We start from the raw sequence: 25798 nt of genomic DNA, 5'->3' as shown, positions 1-25798 counted from the left end.
CAATAGTTGCAGGAATACTCTCCAGTCATTAGAAGCAGGAAGTTTATAAACAAGGGCAATCATAACAATAATGGAGTAGGGAGAGTGTTTTCCCCCTCCAAAAATGTGTCATATGGAGAAAATCTAGGTTTTACAAACAATGTAACAATCAACACTGGTTGCAAAAAAGCACATGTCAAAATGTTTGGGGGAAACTGCTTGTCTGTGATCCCTAAGAAATCTAGCAAAGGAATTATTTTCTCTGATGGGTTACTTCATTGGGTGTGTGCATGCGCTGATTTGTTGGTTTTGTTTCAAAATGAAAACATTATTTATTGTGCAAAAGGTGTTTAAGCCTCTGGTTTCATTTTTTAAGGTTAAAAAAATGTGAAAATCAGAGGTTATTATAATATTTTTTTAAAAAAAGCTCAGTGTAAATGGTGCTTTTAGTATACTAGAGTGGAAATGGATATTCACAAATGTTTAGATTCTGTTTCCCGAAACTGCAATCCCAAATAAAATAGCCCATTTTAATAATCTCTCAAAGGTAGCATGATGTTTTATACCACTAGCAAAATAGAACTAAACATCCATTTTATAGGGAGGATGCAGAAGAGCATTCCAGAACGACATATATAATTTAAGAAAACACAATACCGATAATGCCATGCAAATGGAGAAGGGGGGAGGGGGGAACTGCTATAAGATTTAAAGCAACTATAATAAAAATAATCAAGACTTCCCCAAAGATTCAGTAGAGCAATTCGGCAGGACAGTGAAGAATAAAATGCAGCTCATGCCCTAAATTTAACAATATCCCTTTTCTTTTGGATTAAGAACCTAATCTCATCTTCCTTTTAATGTCAAATCTAGAAATAAAGTCCAGGCAGTAATCCTTTATACAGATACTTAGGAGTAAGTTCCCCTCCAATGGCTTTGTCAAGCTGGACCAACAATACAAAATCAATTTGCTGAATGAATGAAGCCAAAATAGTTTACATTGTTAGTATTTCCGGCTGGCTCAAAGGCAAGACTCTTAATGCCACCCTGCTACTTGTGGGAGCATATATATATATAGTGGGGGTGTATTTATGTATGTATGCCTTAAAATGTAAGAAATACAAAAAGCAAGCAAAAACCAAGCTGTCTTAATAAAATTAACAATAAGCTACTTTCGCCACTAGATCTTGGGAAAGAAAGCATAGTGTGAAAGAAAGCATAGTGTGTTCTTAACCTGTCTGCCATGCAGTATATACAGTTTTTTAATTAAAAAAAAACACTTTTTACAAAGAATATTTAAAAAAAAAAAAAAACCAGAATGAATCCAGATTCTCAACTGTTGTTTTATCCCTTAAATATTCACATTGGATTGCTTGCATAAATCAGCCTCTGAGCTTTTAAATTCTGTGCATTTTGGAGCTTCACTAAAGTCAAATATTTCACTGCTAAAACTGGAAGTAAAATTGGCACCAAAGAGTATGTAAAACAAATTTCCTGGAGTTTGCGGTTTAAGGAATGCGGGGGGGGGGGGGGTTAAAGGCATCAGAGGAAGAGACGGAAGAAAAGGTCTTGATAGTATTGAGTTTCACTTGATATGATATCATACCCAGGAACACCTTCAGCAGAAATTGTTTTCAGTTACATTGGAGGAAGTTATTTGGGTCAGAACAATTGTAAAATCCTGGTTAGAAGTCTTTATTAACTGTTCTATAGATTCACAGAATCCCAGAGTAGCTTTACAGTATATGCAACATCTTAACGGACGTATGAAGGTAGCTAATACCAACATTTGAAATAATATACAGGTAGTCCTTAACTTATAACAATTCGTTTAGTGGCCATTCAAAGTTACAACAGCACTGAAACAAGTGACTTATGACCATTTTTTTCACACGTTAACAATTGCTGCCGCATTGCCATGATCAGTAGTCGGATGCTTGTTTATGATGGTTTTTATGTCAGTTGTGATGATCTGGAGTCGCCTGATCACCTTTTGCGAACTTCTGACAAGCTAAGTTAATGGGGAGACCAGATCCACTTAACAACCATGTTACTAACAGAACTGTAGTGATTCCCTTAACAGTTGTGGCAAGAAAAACCGTAAAATGGGGCCAAATTCACTTAACAAATGTTTCGCTTAGCAACAGAAATTTTGGGCTCAATTGTGGTCGTAAATCAAGGATTAACTGTAGTAAATGTTTCATCCTGTGGGAACTCAAGACTACGGACAATGGAAACTTGAGGTAGCTTGGGAGATTGGTGTGATGCACAAATTACAAAAGAACTCACAATCTGAATGTCATTATGCCATACAGCGTATGGACAAGTCAGAAAAAGTGAGGAAGCATATTCCAATCTCTCTGGGATTAAAAATAGTTCACTAGCAATTTGCTGCCTACAAAGTCCGCAAACCTTTGGAGCCAAGAGCACTCTGCTTAAATCAAATAAAAGATATGGCAAAGGCATCCTTTACTAATCCTGATTATAAAATCTGATTTACAAGCGCTTCCTTCCCCAAGTGGCTATTCTTCCTCTCCCCCTACAACCCGTCCCCCCCTCCAAGAACGCCTGACAGTCTCTTCTGCAGTTTTTTTTTAAACCTTACTTTACTATTGGAGATGGCAGAGAAGCTGCTTCTGATGTTGTTGTCATTTTCTATTACACAATGGCTTTACACAACTCCTTGAGGGCCCATACTTCCCAGTCTGAAAAACACAGTGGGAGAAATTCTTTCACTGATATCAAATGCCAGAAAAAAACCCAACAGACTGCTGTTAAAATAATCGTACAATGGCACCTGGATGTCGCACAGATGCCCTTTGGCTTCCTCATAACTAAGTAAGCATGAGCATTATCCCCTCCACTTTGGGGGATGCCCAGGGGGGAACCTAAGGGCAAGGGCTTCAAGGGAGGGCAAAAGGAATAGTTGCACTGTCATGACACAAGGGCCAGCTCTTTCATGTATGTGTAGTGACACTGCAGGCAACTATGAAAGGGATAAAACTTGGGTCACAGTGATACAACATTGCTTTCATTATTTTGATAAAAGCAGAGGAACCTCTGCAAATCTCTGAGAACCTTCCTTCCTTCCCTCCCTCCCTCCCTCCTTTCTTCCTGACTGCCTTCTTTCATTCTTTCCTGCCTCCCTGCACCCTTCCTTCCTTCCTTCCTTCCTTCCTTCCTTCCTTCCTTCCTTCCTTCCTTCCTTCCTCGTTTCCCTTCCTTTCCTTTTTAATTTCTTTATAGCTGCCCAACTCCAAATGTCTTTGCACATGTTTAGTTTTAGTTTCGGCCCACCCCATCTGCTGTTTTCCAACCATGCTCTTGAACGTAGCTCGTCCGGCCCCAGCCAGCCATGCAAATGCTCAGAAACAATGTGTGGTGTTTGCATTCAGCCCTTAAAAGAGGGTAAGGTTGGGGGACAATAGGTCTGGAATGGGACAACTCACCACAGCCAGTTCACCATGGCCAAATCTAGCTGCTCGGCTGCAAAGTTCTATTCATCTAATGGCCTTCACAAGATAAGGCATTTTCCCTGCTGGATATAAGCATGTTCTGTGAAGACCACTAGAGTAATTATTGATGATAATCAGAGGAAACTCTAATCATTACCCACTGTCAATAGACATGAGCTGCTTCTATCAGGAAGACCTGAACGCTAGGGAAATGCAGTGATTTGTCTTTGTGTATGTATGCGTGTGTGCGTGTGCAATGCAGTGTTCCATTCTGATATCCTAAAGAAAACTAGCGGCAGAATAGTACAAGACAGATTTAACCCAAACAACAATATTCTAGGTGTGCAACATGGTTTTATATTGCCAAGTGGTCTCTGGACTTTTGTCACAAGTTACAGTGTGATATCTCTGGCCTTTTCCTACCTTTTCCTTCTGATGGGGTCAGGGCACAATCAGGGCAGTTTGAGGATTCCTAATATACTTTGGGCGCTATCCAATAGTCTGACCCATGAACCAGGGGATGCATTCCTCTGATCAACCCATCTCTGTCCATTCCTCTTTCCCGAGAGTTTTGTTTTCAAGTCATTTGACCGTGTTATGAGCTCTGAGGTCTATATCCCTGTTTTTAATATTTATTTCGTTTCCTCGAGAGAATGAAAGGAAGGCTCAGCCCATTTCTCTAACCCCTGTTACACCTAATGTTGCTTAAAGATAATGATGTTTTATTATCTTTCCTAATCATAGGACTAACAAAATATCGAAGCCGAAGCTTTCATTGGTAAGAGCGTGCTGATAGCATAAATCAAAACAGAGTCTTCCCTAGTCGGCCTCCGAAGAATGCAGATTTGCCCCATCTGAATGTATCATTCACTATTTTAATAACTGGTACTATTAAGGTGCAAATTGCAACTTTTAAATAATGATTGCTAATAGCCTTATGTTTACTGCCACACAAGGACTTTCATGAAAACAAATTCTGCATTATTCATTTCTACTTCCCATAAACAAAGTAGATGCAGCTGGTTTCTCTCTCTCTCTCTCCTCTCTCTCTCTCTCTCTTCTTTTCTTTCTTTCCTCTGTTGTACTTTGGGACTTTTGCTTCTTAAAAGGGAAACCTCTCAGGGCCCAACAGAGGTAGGAAGGGGAGCCAAAGGGCAGGGAAGAAGCAGAAAAGCCAACTATTAAGTTCAGGTTTACATTCAGGAGCAATGAACAGCGAATTTACAATGTACAAAATAAAACATGCACATCTCGACAAGCCCTAGGAGGAGAGAAGAGCTTAATCCTGCTGAATTGGGTTTGAAAGCTATTTCCGATATAGGATTTTTTAAAAAAAAAATGGAATTAACATATCAATTCAGTCTTAGTCCTAGTTTTTCCCTTTCCTTTCCATTGTGTTGGGCAACACAACGGGCAATTTCCCAGAGTCACCTGCATTTTTGTCATTTAGGCTTGATTCTCCTCTCCCTCTCTTCTCCTCTATGTAATCTCATTGGCTGCGAGAGCATTTTCTGCTGTCTTGCAGCCATGGGAGAAGAGGTGAATCAGACAGACAATCTGCAAAGCACCTTGGGCTCTTTTGGGATGGAGGATAGCAACGCACATGATAATAAGTCAAGGTATGATGTAATGTCAGGCACTGACCTAAAAATATCCAAACATCTCCTCAAAGAATTAGGCAGACAATAGTCAAAAAGAACAATTGCTGCTGAGAAAGGAGTCAGGAGGAACATATGCATCTGACCCTTGTTTTTTTTCCCCCTGACTCACGAGTACCATTTCTGAAGATGCTTTTGGAGAGAAGGATAAAAAAGTGCCTTCCTCATCCCCTTATCCACTTACATTGCTGATTTTCATTACGGCACTCTGTAAAATATAAGGTTGTCATGGCTTAAAATTAATGGGGGGGGGAAGAGGAATTGTCACGTTTCCAGGATCCAACGGGCCATCCTCCTTGATTCGTTTGCTTGTTCTCTCTAACCTTTACGATGTTCATTAATCAGAGAAGAAACCTGTTTCCAAAGTAGATGCTTGGACGTAATTATTTACAGTTGTTGCATAGGCATTAAATCCAAGCCATAACCGAGACAGCTAAATCCAAAACCCCATCACTTAACTTTCTTTTTTTTTTTCCCTCTTACAGACTGGCGATCTCAAAAGTTGTAAACTTTTTTTTTTAACTGAATCGAACCCAGTCAAACTCATCACCAGAGAAAAGAATCAGACAGACCTTTCCCAAACATGTAATTCTTTTTTTTTTCCTTTTTGCTCTTTCTCCCTTTTGAAGAGGAAGATTAAAGGCTCAATAAAAAAAAAAAGCCAAAGAGAGAATAGTTGTGCCAAACATCCGGATAATCAATTATTTCCTTCCCTTCCTCCTTTTTCTGTTCCAAGGCCACACTGTGGCACAGAGACTTTGAGACGGTATTCAGCTATTAAAACAGAACCTTTTTTTCATTGGAATGCGGGAAAGAAAGAAAAAGTAATCTTACAACAATGGCTAAGCTATAATGCATACCCAGTTATCCAGTTTAATCTTGCTTCGGGTGGACTCTCTTGGAAAAAAAAAACCCTACGAAATTGTCCCTTAAAGAAACCATACAGAATGGAAAACAAAAGAATTCCCGAAAGAAGACACTGTTGAAAGGGAATCATAAGCAGTATTCCGTAAGCAGAGAAAGTGAGGTGTGCCCAAGTTTTCCAAAGTATTTGCCTGGAAACCTTTACAAGAAATAAATGATCAAGGGAGCATAACCATGGGCCCAGGCCAAGGATGGCATCACAGTGAATCAGCTGAGAAGATGCCATTAAATCACTTGCTGTTGTGGCCCAGTATCATCTCTCCTCCTATTCTTTCCCCAAGCCATCAATCCTGTTTCTTTCTAATCTTGTGCATACTCTGAATGAAAAGCAATTTATAAAGACAGTCAAAGAGAGGAACATTTTGAAATGGCAGATACACTTTATAGATGATGAGTTTTCATGATAGCAGAAGTTTCAAAAACACTTTATTCTTAGGACATATTGGGCTTGGGAAGTTTAAAAATAAGAAGAGTCATAAAGATCAAGAAAGATTTTTTTTCTTTCTTTTTCTGCCCCACCCCAAACCCCTTGCATATGGAGACCAAATGGCAGTCCTTTACATTGCTGTGAAACAGATAATAGTAATACTAACAGTAATAGTAATGTACTATTTGCTTTGTAAATTAGCTTATATACAGATGAATTCTCTTGCGTACCTTTATGTGTATTAAACTCCAAATAGGGAGAATGTGAACTACACACACACACACACACACACACACACACACACACACACCTATGACTGAACTGAATCATTTTTGTAAAACTTTCCCAAATCTTTTCCTTCCAAATTTATTTTCAACTTCGAACAATTCTCAAGCATTACGGCATTTACTCCAGCCTATCGCCCTGAACATCCAGATAGTTTCATGGGTAGGGAAGTTTGTTTGCTTTTTTTCAAATCAATTGTCTTTGTTGTACAGCTTTAATCAAACTGGACACAATGACCCAAAATAATAATAATAATAATAATAAGGGAGGGGGGTGTAGATAAAAGAATAATCCCACCCACATTAAAGCCAAACAGGATAACAATTGTACTTGCCTGGCTAAAAGAGTCTAGAGGGCAAGACTTGCGTCATTGGCACTCAGGTTACCATAGTGAGTGATTTATTGATATATATCAAGAATGAATAGATCAAAGGCAGCAAGATGACAGGTGATCAATCAAATGTCAAATCAAAGCTGGCAATCAACTGGAAAGCTGGTTGTTGGTTTTGGGGGTTTTTTTCCCCCTCGGTGGGTGGGTCTGGCGACAGAGAAACCAACTTCTTCCGCACTTCTCTGGCTACTGGTGAAAAAGACCCCACCAACAACAACTCTTCGGACCGTTTTCCAAGTACACCGAACCAAACTTGAACTCACAGCCAGACCAAAGCGAAGCCTCCCCCCCCCCCGGTTACCGCTTTCCCGGCCAGGCCAGCCTTCGGCTCTCGGCCTCGGGAGCGTCCGCTGCCTGGCCTCCCCACGCCCACCCTTTCCCCCAAAAGTTGAGCGAGCTCACCGGCTCGCCTGCAAATCGCAGACCCGCCGCCTTTGGCCTTTTGGGCCTCGCATGGCAACTTTGGCCAAGCCGGCAGCGCCGAGCCGAGCCGGGCAGTGGGAAGCCCGGATCCGCATGGGATCCTCCCCCCAGCCCCGCTCAGCAGCCTGTCGCCGACCCCCCACCCCCTCTCCGAACGCTCAACTCGGTTTCCGGCCGGACTTTTCGCTTTGCTTTCCCTTTCTTTTTCGCACGCCAAAGAGATCAAAGGGCTGAATGAACTTCAACCCGGCGGGTTCATCCGCAGCACAGCCGAGCTTCGCCGCCTCCCCCCACCCGCTCCGAGCTATTTCTCCCGGACGGGCGTCTCAAAACTGCAGCGAGAAACAAAGCTTCCCCCCACCCCCCAAAAAAAACCCCGGCACCGCTGGCGGACGCCCTCAACCTCCTTTCACGCACGCCCCCCCCCCCCAAAAGAGAGAAAAATCGCCCATCCTTTCCGGACGCCACCTGCCTTTGCGAAAATATACAGGTCCAACGGTCCATCCTCACCTCCCTCCTCCCCATCACACACACACACACACACACACACACACCCATGCCCGAAGCGATGCCAAGCCGGGACGAAGCGAGGAGGGGGCTGCCAAGAGAGGCGGAGAAGGGAAAGAAAGTTGAGGGAGGGGGAGGGAGGGAGAGAAAGTTTAAGAAAATTGTAGCTAGGAAAAGCGGGGCAAAGGAAACGCCAACACGCCCCCCCCCCACATCCTTTCTCCTCCAAAAGTCAAATAAGAGAGGAAACTGCAAAAAGAAACTGATTCAAAAATCCCGTCCAAGTTGAGGAAAGAGGGCTCGGGGTGCGTGAGTGCGCGCGTGTTTGTGTGTCTCAGTGTGTGTGTGTATCAGAGCGAGAGAAGCCGAGCCGGGCGAAGGAAAGAGAAAAAAGGGGACTGCAAAAATAAATAAAAAAACGCAAGAGGCGGAGGTAGACCCTACTGGCAAAACCGGGCGCGCGAAGCTTCTGAATCCCCGGCACGCACCCACGGAGGGAATGTCTGAAAGGGATGACCCACCAGCCAGATCCGGGGAGGCGGGGAAGAGGAGCCCGGGGCGCCTCGCCTCGTCTTTCTTACCTGCCGCCCTTTTGGGTGCCTGCTGTTTCCGCCTTGGCATCGCTGTACTTTTTCCAACCTCACTTCTCTTTCCCAGATCCGAAGCGGCTCCGAGGCTGGCGGGGTTTGTTTTTTCTCTCTCTCTCTCTCTTTCTCCCTCACTCTCGGCGTGCGCGCCTGTGTGTGTGTGTATGCGCGCGTGTGTCTCTCTCGGTGTGTGTGTGTGTTTTCCTCTCCCTTTTTTTCCCTCCTTCTCAGCCGCTCAACGGGCACGGCGGCAACCCCAGCGCCGAGCGCCTTCGCTTCTCCTTCGCGGCGCGATCAACCTGTTCGGAGTCTTTCGGGATGCGGAGGGTGGCAGCTTTGTTTGGCCTCTTTTCTCTTTCTCTCTCTCTCTCTCTCTCTCTCTTTCTCTTTCTTTCTTTCTCTTTCTGTCTTACAACCAAAACGGCGCTGGGGGAGCTGAGGGGGGGCCGCCTTTTTTGTCCCCCTTGTTTTGTTTGAACTGTTGCGAGACTTCCTTTGATGCAGACATCCAGGCACATCCAAGGCACCCTCGCTCTGCGCCCGGGCAATGTTGGGTGTTTTTTTTTAAAGTGGATCAATAAATAACAAAATCGGGATGCGTAAATAGTTCTGTTTGTTCGGCTGGCGAAGATGGGGGGGGGGGGGGAGGTTGCTATTTCCTCGTCTTCCCCCCCTGGCCGTTTATTATTATTATTATTTTCCCCCTTCTCCTCTCCGCCTCCTTCGCGTAGCTCTCTCTCTCTCTCTCTCTCTATGGCGGCTGGGCGACTATCCGCCGAGGAAACTGCAGGTTTGCAGCTTGCCAGATGCCGGGTTGAGAGTGATGTGGATGAGGACGGAGGAGCTCTCGGGGTGGAAGGAAATCTGGGTATTCACACACTCACGCGTGCACGCACGCACCCTAACCCACATCCATATACCTCACCCCCACACACACACACACTCACAAATATGCACACACAAACACACACACACGCACGCACACAGGCAGGACGAGGCGATGCCAGGAAGCATCGATCCACTGAGCAAACTGTGTATTAGCAAACCCCTCCTCCGCGACCTGATGACAGGATGAAATTTACTCCGAGCAGACAGAAGGCAGTCAGTTTATTAAAGAGACAGGACTTTGGCTGATCGCAGACGTCTGGGCCGGAGGAGGGAGGGGGGAAATGGGGTTTGAGGGGATGCAGGAGCACCAACCTGTGTGCCTAGCGACGTTCCCCTATCCCATTTCCACCCCCTGCGACCCTTTCCTGCAAAGCCACATTTTACCCCCCTCATAAATCTGAACCCGTTTCTCCCTCCTTCCCTCCCCGGGTCGTTTAATGGTCCATTCGTTGCATCTTGAATTCGGTCTTTTAAAAAAATGGTTTTTGGTTTGTTTGTTTTTAACGGCAGAGCTTGTCTCGAGGTTTGGCGATGGTGAGCTGGGACATTGGGCTGCTCAACATGTTTAGAGTGCTTTTATCGAAGGATTTTACGATACAGCTCTTTCCCCTCGCCCTGCCTGTAATCTCTTCACGTAAACAGATGCTCTTTCTTTGCATTTCTGCAGAACACTTTTCACCCCTTTTTTTTAAAAAAGAAAAAGGTGGCCCTTTTTTTAAAAAAAAAAATCCTTCTTGCTCTCACACAGGCGTGCAGCATTTTAACTCGGTAATTCTCCTTTCTCTTTGGAAATGTTAGTTTGCCCCCCTCTCCTTTCATCTGCAGGCAAAGCTAAATTTGGAGGCATACAATTCCTCTTCTCTTTTTTCCTCACTTTTGGAAATAGATCGCTGGCAAGTTCTCACCCGGCGGCTGAGAAAGGCATCTGAAAGGCACTGGGGGTTGTCTCTGGAACAAGCTGTGTGAAGTTTCCTTTTATTTCCTCTTCCTCTGTTTCACCCAGGTGTTTGGCAGAGATGGGCAGATGAAGGTTGCAGCTGTTTGTATGCTGGTACGTGCTGAACATCAGTCCACAGAAGTGGAGAACAAACTGGAGAAAACTGAACTGGGAAGAACAAGTCCGAGGAAGAGCTGAAGGCAATATTGGATTTACCACAGATGTCTTATTTCGACAAATCCAGCATTCATGTACACCCTAAGAAAAGCGCACAGGTCTACTTGGACCTGGACACACAGGGAGAGTTCTTCTTGCACCTGTGCATGTGCCAGATGAAGCTTTCTGCTGTGTGAATACACCCCTCAGTGTGCAAGCATTGGGTTATGATTACTTTCACATTGTTGCTTTGTACCACTTTGGAACTAGATTTTCACAGCATTATTAATTGGGGGGGGGGGGGGGTTAGTCAATTGTTCTTTGGAAGCTACAGCCAAGATGGCATTTTCTTTTCAACTTCTTCAGCACTGCAGCCTTTGTGGGTAGGGGTCCCCCCCCCACAATTTTCAGAGCTTTAGCTGGCTATCCTTCTCCCTCACCAAGAGATTTCGTGTCCTTTTTTTGAGCTTCCTTTTTCCTGAATCCATTGATTAGATCTTTTCTCCCTCCTTCCCGATACAATTGCCACACAAGCCATTTCTTCACTGTTGAGAAAAGCAACTGCCCGCAAAAATCCACACTGTGATTTCATCCTCACAATTCACAGAGGTGGTTGGTTTTGGGGGGGGGGGGACACCTGGAAGAAGAACTTTGTGGGGTTCTTTTGATTACTTAGGTTCTGAGTTGTTTTTGCAATCGTAGCAATGTCATACGGATTTTTTGACAAACCACCAGGCAAATTTTGGATCTCAAAATATCTACTGACAAACATACAGTAAAGTTGTAGCTCTTCCTTTTTTAAAAAAAAATAATATTATGAGAATGAGTGGGATTTTTGGTACTCCATGACTATGGACAGCTTAGGAACAATATACTCCTTGGGGGGGGGGGGATATTTGTATTATCTCCTACTGCTCAACTGGAAAGAAAGACAATATAATTCATGTTTTGTGGGTTTTAAAAAAAATATTATTTCTATTTATTATTGCTAGGTTGACTATTTCGCAGGGAATGGGAAGGGTTTAAACAGGCTGGTAATAAGGCAGTATCCTGTCACAGACTGGTGTGCAGAATATATATGTCTTTTCCACCTGGAATTCATAACCAGAAAGGAACTTACCTTGTGTAAAATGTGTAAAGAGGAAGTAACATTACAATTTGAGAGTTACCCAGACATTGAAAACATCTGCAGCCGAGACATCCAGCAGTTTGGCTACTATTTTCAGCAGAGGGGAACAAAATGGGGGGGGGGACTGCTATTGCAAACTAAATCTAATAGAAAAATAAGGACTTTGTTCCTTTCGTACTCCTGGATTTAAGGGCTGGCTCAGGAATGCCTGCAGAAGTAGTCAAGATGGGTGCTGCAGTCCTGTGATCAAAGCACCCTCATATTTTTTTTAAATGCACATTGATGCATGATATAATTACAATTGACATTATTATTATTTTTAAATTCTTCCCACGTGGATAGCCCTGGCTGGCTTTTGACACGCCACTAGCTGCGTCACTTAACTCATTTAGCTAACTATGAGGGCTAATGCATTTTAACACAAGAAACATACAATTCTGCACATCAATTCTCTGTCCCGATGCATGGATTCTGCAAGATTCTGAATCCATTCTTGAAAGGCATCAAGTAAAAAGGAAAACCAGCTCAAATCTGTTACCCGCCCAGAGTCTCACATCTGCAACATGGGTGGTCATATAAATCAATCTGAAACAAACAAACAAATGGAGAAATAAAAGCTCTCTAACACTGTTGACTGAAATAGCCATTAAGGAGAATGGGTATGTATTGAATTGATAATCTGATGCTCCATTGCATGCCCCCAATGATTTTCACCTAGTGTTGAGGTGCGCTGTAAAAATGATCACATGTCAACAAAAGCTGAAATACATCTGGTTGCACAGCAGGGCAATTGGATGTGGAATACATTATTTGTTTGTTCGTTTGATTGATTGATTGCCATTGTTGTTCCTTCAACCAAAAATAACACTCTAGGCAGCACATAATATAATACAATTACATTCTGAACTATAAAACTGGCCAATTAAACCCATAACAAATTAGAGCATATCAGTCAGAAATAAATAACAAGTCCCCATCATAATCTGCCATAGTGTATGGAGAAGTCATCAAATTTGACCAGCTCAGATCACAGCTGGCACACCAGTGCAAAAGCCCTCTTTTCTATCTCTGAACCTACTAACAGTGGGAAATATAAGAACGCTCCCAAACTGCAAAGGGCTACATATTTGTTAAGATGTGCCTCAGTGGAGGACATAAAATTCTGATCTGTTTCTAAAATTGAAATCCTCCAGTACAATAAATTTAAGAGTAATACTCTGCCAAACCTGAAGACACTCCTGCTAGCATTAAGGAGCCCTGGTGGCACATGCAGTATTGCAGGCTAACTCTGCCCACAACCTGGAGTTTGATGCTGATAGGACTCAAGGTTGACCTTCCATGCCCTCCGAGGTTGCTAAAATGAAGACTCAGTTTGTTGGGGGAAATATAGTGACTCTGTAAAACTGCCTAGAGCTGTGGATGGAGAATCTATGGCATGCATGCCAGAAGTGGCACAATGAGCCCTCTTTGCTGGCATGGGCACCGTTGCCCCAGGTCAGATCTCTGTGGCCAGGGCCGGATTTTCCTATAGGCTAACTAGGCTTCAGCCTAGGGCCTCAAGATCAAGAGGGGGCTTTTATTTATCCGTGCCACATTTTTTATAAAGGTTAGTACCAATTACAACATGTTTCATTTAATATATTGATATATATCACAGTAATGATGTATTTTATTATCTCTCATGTAATTTACAAACTTAAAAATGGGAGGTGAAAGGGCCCCATAAGTGGAATAGCCTAGGGCCTCTTTTCATCTAAATCCGGCCCTGTCTGTGGCGTTTCTTTCGTGAGCTTCTGTTTCGCTGCAAATAACGAAACAGAAGTTCACGAAAGAAAAAGATCTTACCTCTTGCCACATTGCCGGTATTGGGATGCCTCGCCTCCTGCTGGCCAGCTGGCCTTCGGGTCTCTTCTGCATATGTGCGTACATCTGTGCATGCGCACAGTCACACACATCCCCACATGTCTGCACACATGTGCATTCACGCACATGCATACCTTTTAATTTGGGCATGCACATGCACAGTTCGGGCACGGTGTCTAAAAGGTTTGCCATCACTGGCCTAGAGAGTGCTGTAAAACACTATGGAGCAATACATAAGTCTAAGTTCTATTGCTAGTCATAGAAATCTTGTAGAGAGCAGAAGGAATTAATCTGAAGGACAGAAGAGAGACCCACTACCAAGGAAAGTGTCACCTTAAAGGGGTCTGAGCCCAGGCCAAGAATGTTGCATGGGTAAACATCTCTGACAAGCCCCTCTTTAGTTCACATAAAGATAAAGGCAAGTTAAATAGGAAAGATATTGCAAGATTCTGTTACCAAAGCTTTAAAATTAAAGAAGTGCTGACCTACATGAAATTGATTTTCTAGGCTAGTCTACTTTGAAGGGTTGATAATGATCCTCTGGCAGTATTCCTAAATTGTTCATGGATCCTAAACGTTCAAGTCACAATGGGAAGTTTGTTAGATTCAGCATCTTGGTCACTACAGTGCATTTCCATGGCTACCCATTTTCCCCAGTCCTAGTTCTTTCTTCCCCAAGTAGACAAGCAGACAGAACTAATGGAGGAGATTAAATCCTTCTTTTTTTGGTCTGATAGTTCTTCATTGTACAATGTATTCATCATGTAATACATGCTTTAATAAGACCTCACCTGATATATCAATGAGTAAGGTTTTAGACCATGGGTGTCAAACTTGATCATGTCAAGGCCCGGATCGTGACGTATCATGACATTTTTGCCTTTGCAGAGCCAGGGTGGGTGTGGCCTGGATGTGACAGATCTGGCCCGTGGGCCACCAATTCGACAGGCCTTAATTTAGACCATCACCATGGTTACTTTGACTTCCTTGAGTAGGCTGCAACCTGAAAGATCCTTCAAAGCAAAGTTTTCCACTGCAGCTTGAAATCAATTAAGCTTAAACTTGCTTAAACAAAAGTTTTAGTAAATTACCTTGTCTGAACACTAATTCTGCATATCTTTGCTTATCTTAAATAGGGAAAATAAAATGGAGGTGTATGTATGCGTCTTTGTTTTAAAATTAAAAGCATATTGCAGCAAACAGATTTTAAATAATTATATACAGTGGTGGGATTCAAATTTTTTTACTACCAGTTCTCTGGGCGTGGTGCGGGCATGACTTGGTGGATGTGGCAGGGGAAGGATATTGCAAAAATCTCCATTCCCTCTCCACTCCAGGGGAAGGATATTGCAAAATCTCAATCCCACCCAACTTCAAGGGAAGGTTACTGCAAAATCCCCATTCCCCCCCCACCCCACCCCACCCCACTAACCTGCTTTCCAGCTCTGTTCTGTTGTGCAGGGCAAGCAAAGAAGACCCAACCAATCAGCTGGGACTCTGGAAGCAGTGAATAGATCGGGAGCAGGGCCAGCCAGAGGTGGTATTTGCCAGTTCTCTGAACTATTCAAAATTTCCATGACCAGTTCGCCAGAACCGGTCAGAACCGGCTGAATACTACCTGTGATCGAAAGACCCAAGAGAATAAGTGTGACTTTCTCAGGAGGCTTTAAAAAAAGAGAAAGAAGCATACTTTACTGTGTCAGGCTTTCCAGAGCCAGGAACCCATCCCTTTAGTCTGGTCAGTAGAAAAAGCTGTTGACTTTTGAAAATGTATTTTCTACTCAACCATTACAAATCCCAGAGCTATATCTGCTTTTGCATTTGGCTGTGTCAATGGCTGGTGATGGAGGGTGGAGTGATTTGAAGACAAAACAGGATATCAATCAAACGGAGGCATACACGAATCAATCTGTTTTTAGACAAAATATTTTGCAAGTTTTTATTAGCTTATTTCCTGATTACATTTTAATCTTGGAAATTTTAAATGATTTAGTCACCTTTAAGAATCAATCATGTCTTTAAAAAAAACATTCTTTTCCCCTACCATCGATAATTAAAACATGAGGTTTTTTAGATACTTTTCTCTGGGCGGAAATCATTTAACTTGGATTTACAGCAGAACTTTATTTTTGTCTGATGTGGATGACAAGGTTGCTGCTGACACGCAAACTCAAAAGAATTTTGCTTGATAGGCATCTAGAAAATAGTTTCTGTCTACTCATGAAAATCATAAATGGCTGGTTTCACACAGAAACTATGATTTGGCTAACCACCGTTGAATAAGCCACAAATACAATACAATACAATAGCAGAGTTGGAAGGGACCTTGGAGGTCTTCTAGTCCAACCCCCTGCCTAGGCAGGAAACCCTATACCGTTTCAGACAGATGGCTATCCAACATCTTCTTAAAGACTTCCAGTGTTGGGGCATTCACAACTTCTGGAGGCAACTTCTGTTCCACTGATTAATTGTTCTAACTAAATAGTTGGATCAAGGGGTGAAATCAACTTACCTTCACTACCAGTTCACAAATGTGAGCGCACGCATGCGCAGAGCGTCAAAAATGGGACATGATGATGTCCGGGCAGGTGGGCGAAACCTCCCGCAGCCACTGCTACTGGTTTGCCCAAACCGGATAGAATAGGCTGAATTTCACCACTGGTTAGATCCATAGAACACACAATGCCAGAATCGAAGAAGACACAGTACATCTTTGTGCAGTGTGTGAGTGATGTCAATGCTTATGTGCCATAACTGTCAGTAGTAATAAAAAACACTTTGAACATGCTCGGTGATCATGCTCCATATTTCATGTAAGCTAAAGTAGAAAATAGCTTTCAGGCTAATGCACTGGTGACCCTTAGATTAAATGGATAATAATCCTTGACTTCAACTTTACCTCTGGTGCCTGTTTACACATTTGAGCCATGAATCAGATACTGAAACAAGCTAAAAGAGGAAGATAATTCCTTGCCAAGATCAAAATTCTTGGCTCATCTCTTTTTCTTCTGATCCTGATGTAAGCAAAGATATCAACAACTTCAATCTGCAGGAATGTATGGGCATTAAAATACAGTTACTTACACCTTCTAAAACATTACTATGAAGCCTATTTTTTTTCAAACCAGTGAAATCATCCCTAGTAAGAAGAGAAGTCACAGAAGAAAGATTATTACAGATTAACAGAGTTGGAAGGGACATTGTAGCTCATCTAGTCCAACCCCCCACCCAAGATGGAGAGCCTACACCATTTCTGACAAATGGCAGTCCAATCTCTTCTTGAAAGTCTCAAGTGATGAAGCTCTGACAACTTCTGAAGGCAAGCTGTTCCCTTGGTTGATTGTTTTCTTTATTTCTAGGTTGAATCTCTCCTCGTTCAGTTTCCATCCATTGTTTCTTGTCTGGCCTTCAGGTGCTTAGAAAATAGCTGGACTATTTTCTAAAGTCAAGAAAATAGCTCTCTGTGGCAGCCCCTCAAATATTTGAACACCACTATCATGTCTCCCCTGGTCCTTCTCTTCACTAGACTAGCCATGTCCAGTTCCTGCAACCGTTCTTCATATGTTTTAGTCTCCAGTCCCCTAATCACTCTGGTTAATCTTCTGTGCACTTTTTCTAGAGTCTCAACATCTTTTTTATAGTGTAGTGACCACAACTGGATGCAGTATTCTAGTTGTGGTCCTACTAGGGCTTTATAGAGTGGTATTAGTACCTCACTTGATCTTGAACCCCAAAGATGTTCAGAATAATTAAAATAATTAAACTTGCTATCTATTGATTTCTGCACTGGTGGCCAGTATCTTGGTAGTGCAATTGCTACACAGCTTCATGATAAGCTTGGCTCATTTGAAGAATTGGGTGAACCCCACTAGAAAAATCTTCTAAATAAAATTTGCTCAATTTTTCAAATAAGAGTTAGTTTGCCATCAACGTGGTGTCAGGATGCAGAGAGAAGGGTGGTGAAGCTAACATGCCAGAAGCAATATCCATTTGTGAAATAACCTGGTGGAGACACTTTACTTTGTCACAGAGGGTGAATAATAACCAATATTTAAGAAATGATTCAAGAGGAATGAATAGGGGAAGGCAAAGGTAATTCAGGAGACTACATGTTGAATTTCTTAAACACCAGACATTCCACTCCATTAACTGATTCAAGATGTTTAATAGTGAAATGCAGTGGTGATAAAACTGCTGTTTCCAGGCCACGTTGAAAGGAGGAAAGTTTGATATATTTGGTTAGACGGTTAATTTGATGGCATACATATGTGAGAAGAAACTCTGAAGTCAGTCAAAGAAATCAAGCAGTTTCATTTCATTTCAAAGAAGTTTGGCTTATTTTTCAAACATAGGGGAAGTCACTCATCTTTTTGAGATATTCCTATAAAAGACATATACCATTTTCTCTTTAAAAAAAGAAAGGAAAAAAAAGAAGAGAACCTGTTCTTTATGGATAACATTATTAAGGTGACCAACTTTTTTACAATGAAAAGGAGGACAAAACACGTTCTATTGTCCAAAATGCTAAGGTGACCAACTTTTTTACAATGAAAAGGAGGACAAATAAATTGGAAAAAATATATCGTAAATAAAAGAAATATTTTATTCATTGCAACAATAATACGATACAATAAAATATGATATATGCATAATAAAAACATTTGCAACATTTTATATTGTAATTATGCTTACATGCCTGTTAATTATTATTTGAATGAGTACTTTTCCATTGAATTAATATTTTTTGTCAATGTATCATCTTCTAACAATATATTGGAAATATCTGAAAAAGAAATATCCTTCATATTGAATTTTATGGCAAATGCTGCTGCTAGAGTATCAACATTCAATCTCGATTTCTCACTTGTCGAAAAATCATTGGCAATTGAAAAAAACTCTTTCAACTGCTGCATTAGTTCCAGGGCAGCACAACGTTAATTGAACAAGTATAAATAAATGTTCACATGGAATATGTTCATTTTTGAAATGGCTGAAAATATCCACCCATCTTTTATCAATCTCAACATGTTGATTTTCCCATTGTATTAATTTTTCAGAATTTAAATATACATTCAGTCTTCTAATTTCTTCAAAGAGACAATTGTCGTCTATTTTAATGTCTAGCATTTCTTTAGATAAAAATTCAACACAAGATTCAATATCTGTTCAATATACTTGCGATGAAGTAAAAAAAACACCATTAAAAACTGTTTAATAAAATACGTCACATAACACACAACAGATTAGCCTTCAAATATCAAAAAGGAGGACATGTAGGAGGACACTTTTCGAGGGAGGACAGCACTTACAAAAGAAGGACTGTCCTCCCTAAAGGAGGACGGTTGGTCACCTTAACATTATGATATATGAAAAAGCAACCACAATGATTAAGGCAAACTACAACTTTTTGCATTGAGATGTGGGATGGAGTTATCCTGCTCTCCAAAGCAGCTGAGGGTACGACAAGTGGCAATGGGTGGAAACTAATCAAGGAGAAAAGCAACTTAGAACTAAGGAGAAATTTCCTGACCGTTAGAACAATTAATCAAATAACTGGCCTCCAGAAGTTGTAAAGGCTCCAACACTGGAAGTTTTTAAGAAGCTGTTGGATAACCATTTGTCTGAAGTGTTGTAGGTTTCTTGCCTAAGCAGGAGGTTGGACTAGAAGACCTCCAAGGTCCCTTCCAACTTTGTTGTTCTACTTTGCTTCCAACTCTGCTGCAGTTATCTTAGCCTTTTCTTTTTCATTGACACCTGAGCTGCCAACGTCTGGCAATTGGAGGTTAACAAAGTTAACAATTGGAAATATTTTGCTACCTAAGAAACTGAGGAGGTTTTTCATTTTTTTCGAGTACTTCATTGTAGGTCTCATATAATGTTTCAAGATAAACAATGATACCCCCCCCCCAAACAAAAATATCCCGATTCTTCAGATTTAGTAGGACATGTCTCAATCCTATATCCATCCATTTTCTAAGTAGTTTACATAATTTCCCTTTGAGGCTGCACAAATGCCTGATTTCAAACCTATTGTAGTAGTTAAGTACTGATGTAAGATTGGGGACACCCAAGTTGAAATTCCAATTTGGTCATAGAGCTTCCTCTTTTGACTTTGAGCTAGTCACTTTCTCTCAATTTGGGCTAAGGGAACTGAGTTGCAAACATTAAGATGGGACATTTCATTCCCGTAATGGCAATCTGGATTGCACTTGGTAGCTATCACAACAATGACTATTGAATGTAAAGTTTCTGGGGATTAACAATATGGAAGCAGTATGTCCTGAAGATGATTTTTCAAATGGCTGTTTTTTTGCAGCTATCTGAATGGAGTCATCACTACTACCACCACCACCATCATCCTTGACCCTTGAGAAAGATCTGATAGTTATAAGTACTAAATCCAGTTTCTGGTAGAGCGTGTGTAAATAACATTCTTGAGTGGCACATTCAAGAATGTTCACCTCACCAAGTGGTGAAGACACTCACCTCACACTCAAGAGGCCGAGTGTTCAGTCCTAGGCAACGACAGATGTTTCTCTATCAGGGCAGGAAAAAAAAAACCTGCTGCAAACTCCTCATAGGCGTCAGGAAGGGCATCCGGCCAGTAAGCACTCAGCACAGTGCAGTCGTCCTGACTCCACCCTGATAAAAAGATTGTAAAAGGAAAAAAAAGTGTAAATAATATTGTTGATTTTATCTATTTATTTATGGAACAAATTTATATGGCTGCCCAACTCACATGCAGGTAACTTTGGAAGGCTTACAATATTAAAGATATTCGGATTTTCCACCTTTCTGTTGAGAATTTTTTCCTATTCTCTCCCACACACATACTTACTCATGCACAATACAAACACAAAGAAACAGATTTTTTTTTTTTATGTTTTTCCAAAGAAAGGAACTGTGGCGTGGTAGGGAGATATCTATAATTTATTTAAATAGCAGTGAGAATTTCTTTTTCTTCTTCTTCCTTGCTAAAATCATTTTTCACAAAAGGTTCATCTCCAGAACACGCATCTGGTTATACTGTCAGGGTAGGCATCTGCAAGAGAAGATTGCGTGGCTTCATTTCAAAGAGACCATGCTGCTGGTTACATCATTTACATTGGACTCAGGACTTTTGAAGTTTGGATATACGAGAGGAGAAATGTTTGTGAATCTTTTGGGGAGGGGGGGGGAAAGATAAAATACAAAGATGGGCTTCCAGGTACAAAAGGAATGAAATGCTGTTCTATCCTCTAGCTCACTTGGGGTGTGTGTGTGTGTGTGTGTGTGTGTGTGTAACAGTACAGAGGCTTGCTTGAGAGGAGACACAGATTTATGGCTTCCTGTCTCCACCAGCAGATGTCATTGTGGCTGGCCGAACAGAATGCCTTTCAAGAAAGAACAGGGGTGGGATTACTCCCGGTGTCCATTTATAATTCTGGACAGGATCTACACTCTTGGTCCTTTTTATTTTATAAGCATGCAAGTAAACCCTTCCTTCTTTCCTAAAGGTAAAGGTTCCCCTCACACAGGTTCCCCTCACACATAAGTGCTAGTCGTTCCTGACTCTAGGGGCAGTGCTCTTCTCCGTTTCAAAGCCAAAGAGCCAGCGCTGTCCAAAGACGTCTCCGTAGTCATATGGGTGGCATGACTAAATGCTGAAGGTGCACGGAACGCTATTACCTTCCCACCAACGGTGGTTTCTATTTTTCTACTTGCATTTTACGTGCTTTTGAGCTGCTAGGTTGGCAGAAGCTGAGGCAAGTAACGGGAGCTCACACCATTACGTGGCGCTAGGGATTCAAACTGCCGAACGGCTGACCTTTCTGATCGATAAGCTCAGCATCTTAGCCACTGAGCCACCGCATCTCTTTTTCTTTCCTTCCGTCCTAGAATATTTAATAGGAAGGGCAAAGGACACTTTAAAAAAAAAGAAATTGAGTAAGTTTAAAAAGGTGGGTATCAAAGGTTGGCTGTCCCAGCAGTAACAGGAAGAACTTTTGAAGCAATCACACAAGCATTCTTTCAAAAGGATATAGCTGCTTTCATAGTTTAAGGAGGGCTGATTCTTTGCTCATAGCATTATGTTTTGCAAAGCATCTCTTCTAAATAGATTGCACAGCCCTAACTATGGAGTTTATAATCTGGCTAGCAGGTCTCTTGGCAAGTCTGTACTGCAAGTTGGCCTCAGCACCTGGCTGCATCTTTAAAAGACCACCAAAATAGGGGATTTCTGGTAAAATTTTAATAATGTGACTTGTGCAGCACTTGAGCAGATTTTTTTTAAGGAAATACTCTCATGCACCACATAGCAACATTTAATTAATATATTTATATATTAAATATATATGACGTGTATATGTCATGTATATGTCTTGGTATATGTTTTGTTATATGTATGTCGATATATTTATTTCCTATGTTTTGTTGTACGCCGCCCCGAGTCCTTCGGGAGAGGGTGCGGCTAAGAAATAAATATTTATTATTATTATTATTATTATTATTATTATTATTATTATTATTATTATTATTATTATTATTATTATTATTATTATTATTATTATTATTATTAGCCAAGAGGGCGCAGTGGTTAGAATGCAGTACTGCAGGCTACTTCTGCTGACTGCAAGGTGACTGCAATTTGGCAGTTAAAATTTCACCAGGCTCAAGGTTGACTCAGCCTTCTGTTCTTCCAAGATGGGTAAAATGAGGACCCAGATTGTTAGGGGCAATAGGCTTACTCTGTAAACCACTTATAGAGGGCTGCAAAAGCACTACGAAGCGGTATATAAGTCTTAGTGTGATTGCTATCATATACTGCCTTTCTAAACCACTTATTCTTAGAAGTCATGAATAGCATTGAGACTAATGAGAAAGTCCATTGAAATTTGTAAAATTTAAATTGCTCATAATAACAAATTATCGGACTGATTTCACTGCTATTTTGCATGAGTAACGCTAAATGCTAACAAACTTTTTTTAAAAAAAAATTGAAAAGCAACATTAAAAGGAAAAAAAAACAGAAGTGATTAACAATAAAATATTTATACAGATGGCTTGTTAAATGAAAAGATTTTTTTGTGCTTAGGTTCCATATTTCCAGAGAGTGAGAAAGAGAGAAAAAATCCTGCATCCCTATCCTTTTAAAGAGAACACAATCATTTTATCCAATGTTTCTCAACATTGACAACTTTAACTTGTTAAGTGGGTGTGGACTTTAACTACCAGAAATCTGGGAATTAAAGTCCACATATCTTAGAGCTGCTAAGGTTGAGAAAAGCTGTTTAAATGAAATAAAAATATGGAAACATAAGGAAGTACGGAAAAAATAAGGATCCCTAAATTACCTTAATTATTTCCCAAATAAGGAAAACAATCTTTGAAATGCAAGAAAGGTATTTGGGACTTCTGATGATCAATCAATCAATCAATCAATCAATCAATCAATCAATTTGAATAGCGCTGAAAGGGACCTTGGAGCTCCTAGTCCAACACCCTGCTCAAGCAGGAGACCCAGGTGTGGGTTCCTACCAGTTCGCACCGGTTTGCACCGGTTTGCACCGGTTCGGTAGAACCAGTTCGTCAAATCTACCGAACCGGTTAGAAGAGGTTCCACCGGTGGACCCGGAAGTAAGTTCCGGAATGCCTGTCCTGGCCCTGTCGCTCGCTCGCTCGCCCCCGCCCATCCAGAAGCCACTCCACTGCTCACTCCACCCGCCCATCCACAGTATCCTAGCCCTGCCCACCACTCACTGATTGGCTGGCTCACCAATCACCCCGCCAGCCTCTAAGAACCCTATCTAAACCCACTTACCTTTTTTCCTGCTTGGCTCTCTATTGTTACATGCCAACTCCGAGGAGGTAAGTAAGCTGCAACTAAGCATGGGGCAGGGGGGAGGGGCTGCCGCGACCCTGCACTATAAGTGAGTCCAGTGACCTTTTGTGGCCTTGCAAGGATCCTGGGCTCGCTTATAGCACAGGGCTGCATGGCTGCCAGAAACACGGGTGCGGGGGTGGAGACAGCGGCGGGAGCTTATGCGGCGTGGCTGGCGTCTTTGACAAGTTTGGGAACCTCACAAGGCCTTTGCAAGATCCCCGGACTTGCCTAAGATGCCTGGCCACCAGAAAGCATGGGCATGGGGGTGGGGACGGCGGCGGGAGCTTACGTGGTGTGGCCGGTCTCCTAGGACCTCCTAGGCGCCAGCCGCACCGTGCAAACTACCGTCCGTCTCCCTGTGCTCAGAAAAGCAACTCTGGGAAGGTCTTTTGGTGGCAGCAGGTGTCCTAAAACCTGCCTGCTAGCAAAGGACTTAGCCGGGCTTCCTTTTCTGAGCACGGGGAGATGGACGGTATTTTGCGCCATTCGTCTCCCTGTGCTCAGAAAAGCAACTCCAGGAGGTTCCGGTGGCTGACGGCGACGGGCAAGCCTTGTTCGCCCCCCGCATCCCCGGTGGGCTTCCCACTCCTTGGGGGGCACAGGACGCCCTGTAGAGGCATCCTGCCGGAGGGGCGGCATTGCGGGGGATCCCTGGATCGCCGGCGGCCGGCGGGGGGCCTCCCGCTTCGCTCCAGGCACCGGGGAGCACGAAGGGGAGACGCTCCGGCGTCTTCGCTGTGAGGCTGATCGGAGAAAAAGAGAATAGAAGGATGCGGCTGCGGTGCGGTGAGGCGTGAACTCCCTCCATTCCCTTTAACAACTTTAACAACTTTAACAAGAAAGTCAGCTGTTTAAACTTTACTTTCGGCTTGAATCGGAGAGGCGCGGCTGGAGGGAGGGGGATTCCCCCCTCCCTTGGACAGGCGGCTGGAAACGATTTAGCTCTTAGCCCCAGGGGAAGGAGGAGGAGGGGGAGAGCCAACCAATGATGTCACGCCCCTACTAAGTGAATTTTCGGATTTAAACCTTAAAACAATGATGATCTGGAAACTTTGGGAACATTGAACTTTGAAAACTTTATTTTTTGCCTCTAAACCCAAAGCTGGCAGGGCAAGATGGCACACTTCCGTTGTCTTTATGAAATGTGAAATCTGACTCCACCTTTAAAACTTCAGGCTTCCGGTCTTTGTCTCCGTGCTACTCAGACAAATCTCTTGTTGATTGCTGTCTTTTGAACTCTATTGAAATTTTGCTCTATTGCCAGGGTCAGTGGAAACAAAAACTCTCTTCTGCCTGGTCCTTCTGTCTCCTGGACTCTCCTGGCTGTCCTGCCTTTCTGACTGACCATTCTCTATACTGACTGAACTTTTTATTCTACAAAGAATGTCACCTAAAAAACCACCTCCTGGAAAGCCTGGCTTTGCTGCCTCTGCCCCGACATCTGCAACCTCCAGTCCTAGTACACAATCAACGATAACAGCTTTGATGCAACCTAAATCTACGGAGATGGAGTTTCAACAAATGTTCCAGCAACTCTTACAGGGACAAGAGGAAATAAAGAAACAACTGCAGGAGATGAAAGAAGAAATTAAAGAGAACCAGGCCAAAATTAATAAGAACTCACAGAGATTGGACCTTTTGGAGGGTGGGGCGGCTGAGATGAGGGAGGGGATGGAAGGGTTGCAGAAGGGAAACAAAGAACTTGACACCCAGCAGATGAAAATAGAGTTTGAGAGAATGTCTTTTTATCTTAGATTTCAAAATGTGATAGAGACAGATGATGAAAACATAAGGGACATCATGATAAACATTTTGGCTGACTACATGCAGAAAGAGAAGCAACAGATGGGGTGGGAAATAGACCTGGTTTATAGAGTGAACTCAGCTTATGCTAGAACACACAATGTTCCCAGGGAGGTACACATTAAATTCCTCAGAAAAAGCACAAGAGATGAAATTCTGAGTGCACAAAGGGGGCAAGCCCTGACATACAAAGATAAGGAGATAACCATTCTGAAACAGATCCCCAAGAAAGTGAGGGAAAAAAGAAAAGTTATTCGCAATTAGCGAATAAATTATACCAGAAGGGGGTGGTTTAGATGGTTGATGCCTGAAGGTATGCTAATATTCTGGGAGGAGACAAGAGTTAGAATTAATACACCCATAGAGGCACAGGCCTTTATGGAAAAAAATTAATTACTCCTAGAAAAACCTGATGATTCTCCACCAGACACACAGGACACGGGAGGGGCCGGAGCCCTGTCGGCAGGGGGAGATGGGGCAACACCGAGAAAGCTCAGATCACAAAAATGAGTAAGAAAATCCAC

General features: G+C 42.4%; 1 protein-coding gene across 2 annotated transcripts in view; it reads right to left on the bottom strand.

Annotated features, from left to right (window-relative positions):
• TSHZ2 (teashirt zinc finger homeobox 2) overlaps positions 1-9601 on the bottom strand; it is a 447664-nt gene extending 438063 nt beyond the window's left edge. For both annotated transcript variants that reach the window (XM_081947881.1, XM_081947880.1), the window contains exon 1: positions 8631-9601. In XM_081947881.1, coding sequence (XP_081804007.1) covers positions 8631-8670 — 40 coding nt within the window. In that variant the 5' untranslated portion in view covers positions 8671-9601. The remainder of the gene's footprint in view (positions 1-8630) is intronic.
• Positions 9602-25798: the final 16197 nt, after the last annotated feature.

This window comes from Natrix helvetica, assembly GCF_964273705.1.
Source record: "Natrix helvetica genome assembly, chromosome: 3".
NCBI lineage: Eukaryota > Metazoa > Chordata > Lepidosauria > Squamata > Natricidae > Natrix > Natrix helvetica.
Note: the sequence above shows the minus strand (reverse complement) of the source record. Positions and strands in the feature narration are given on the sequence as shown.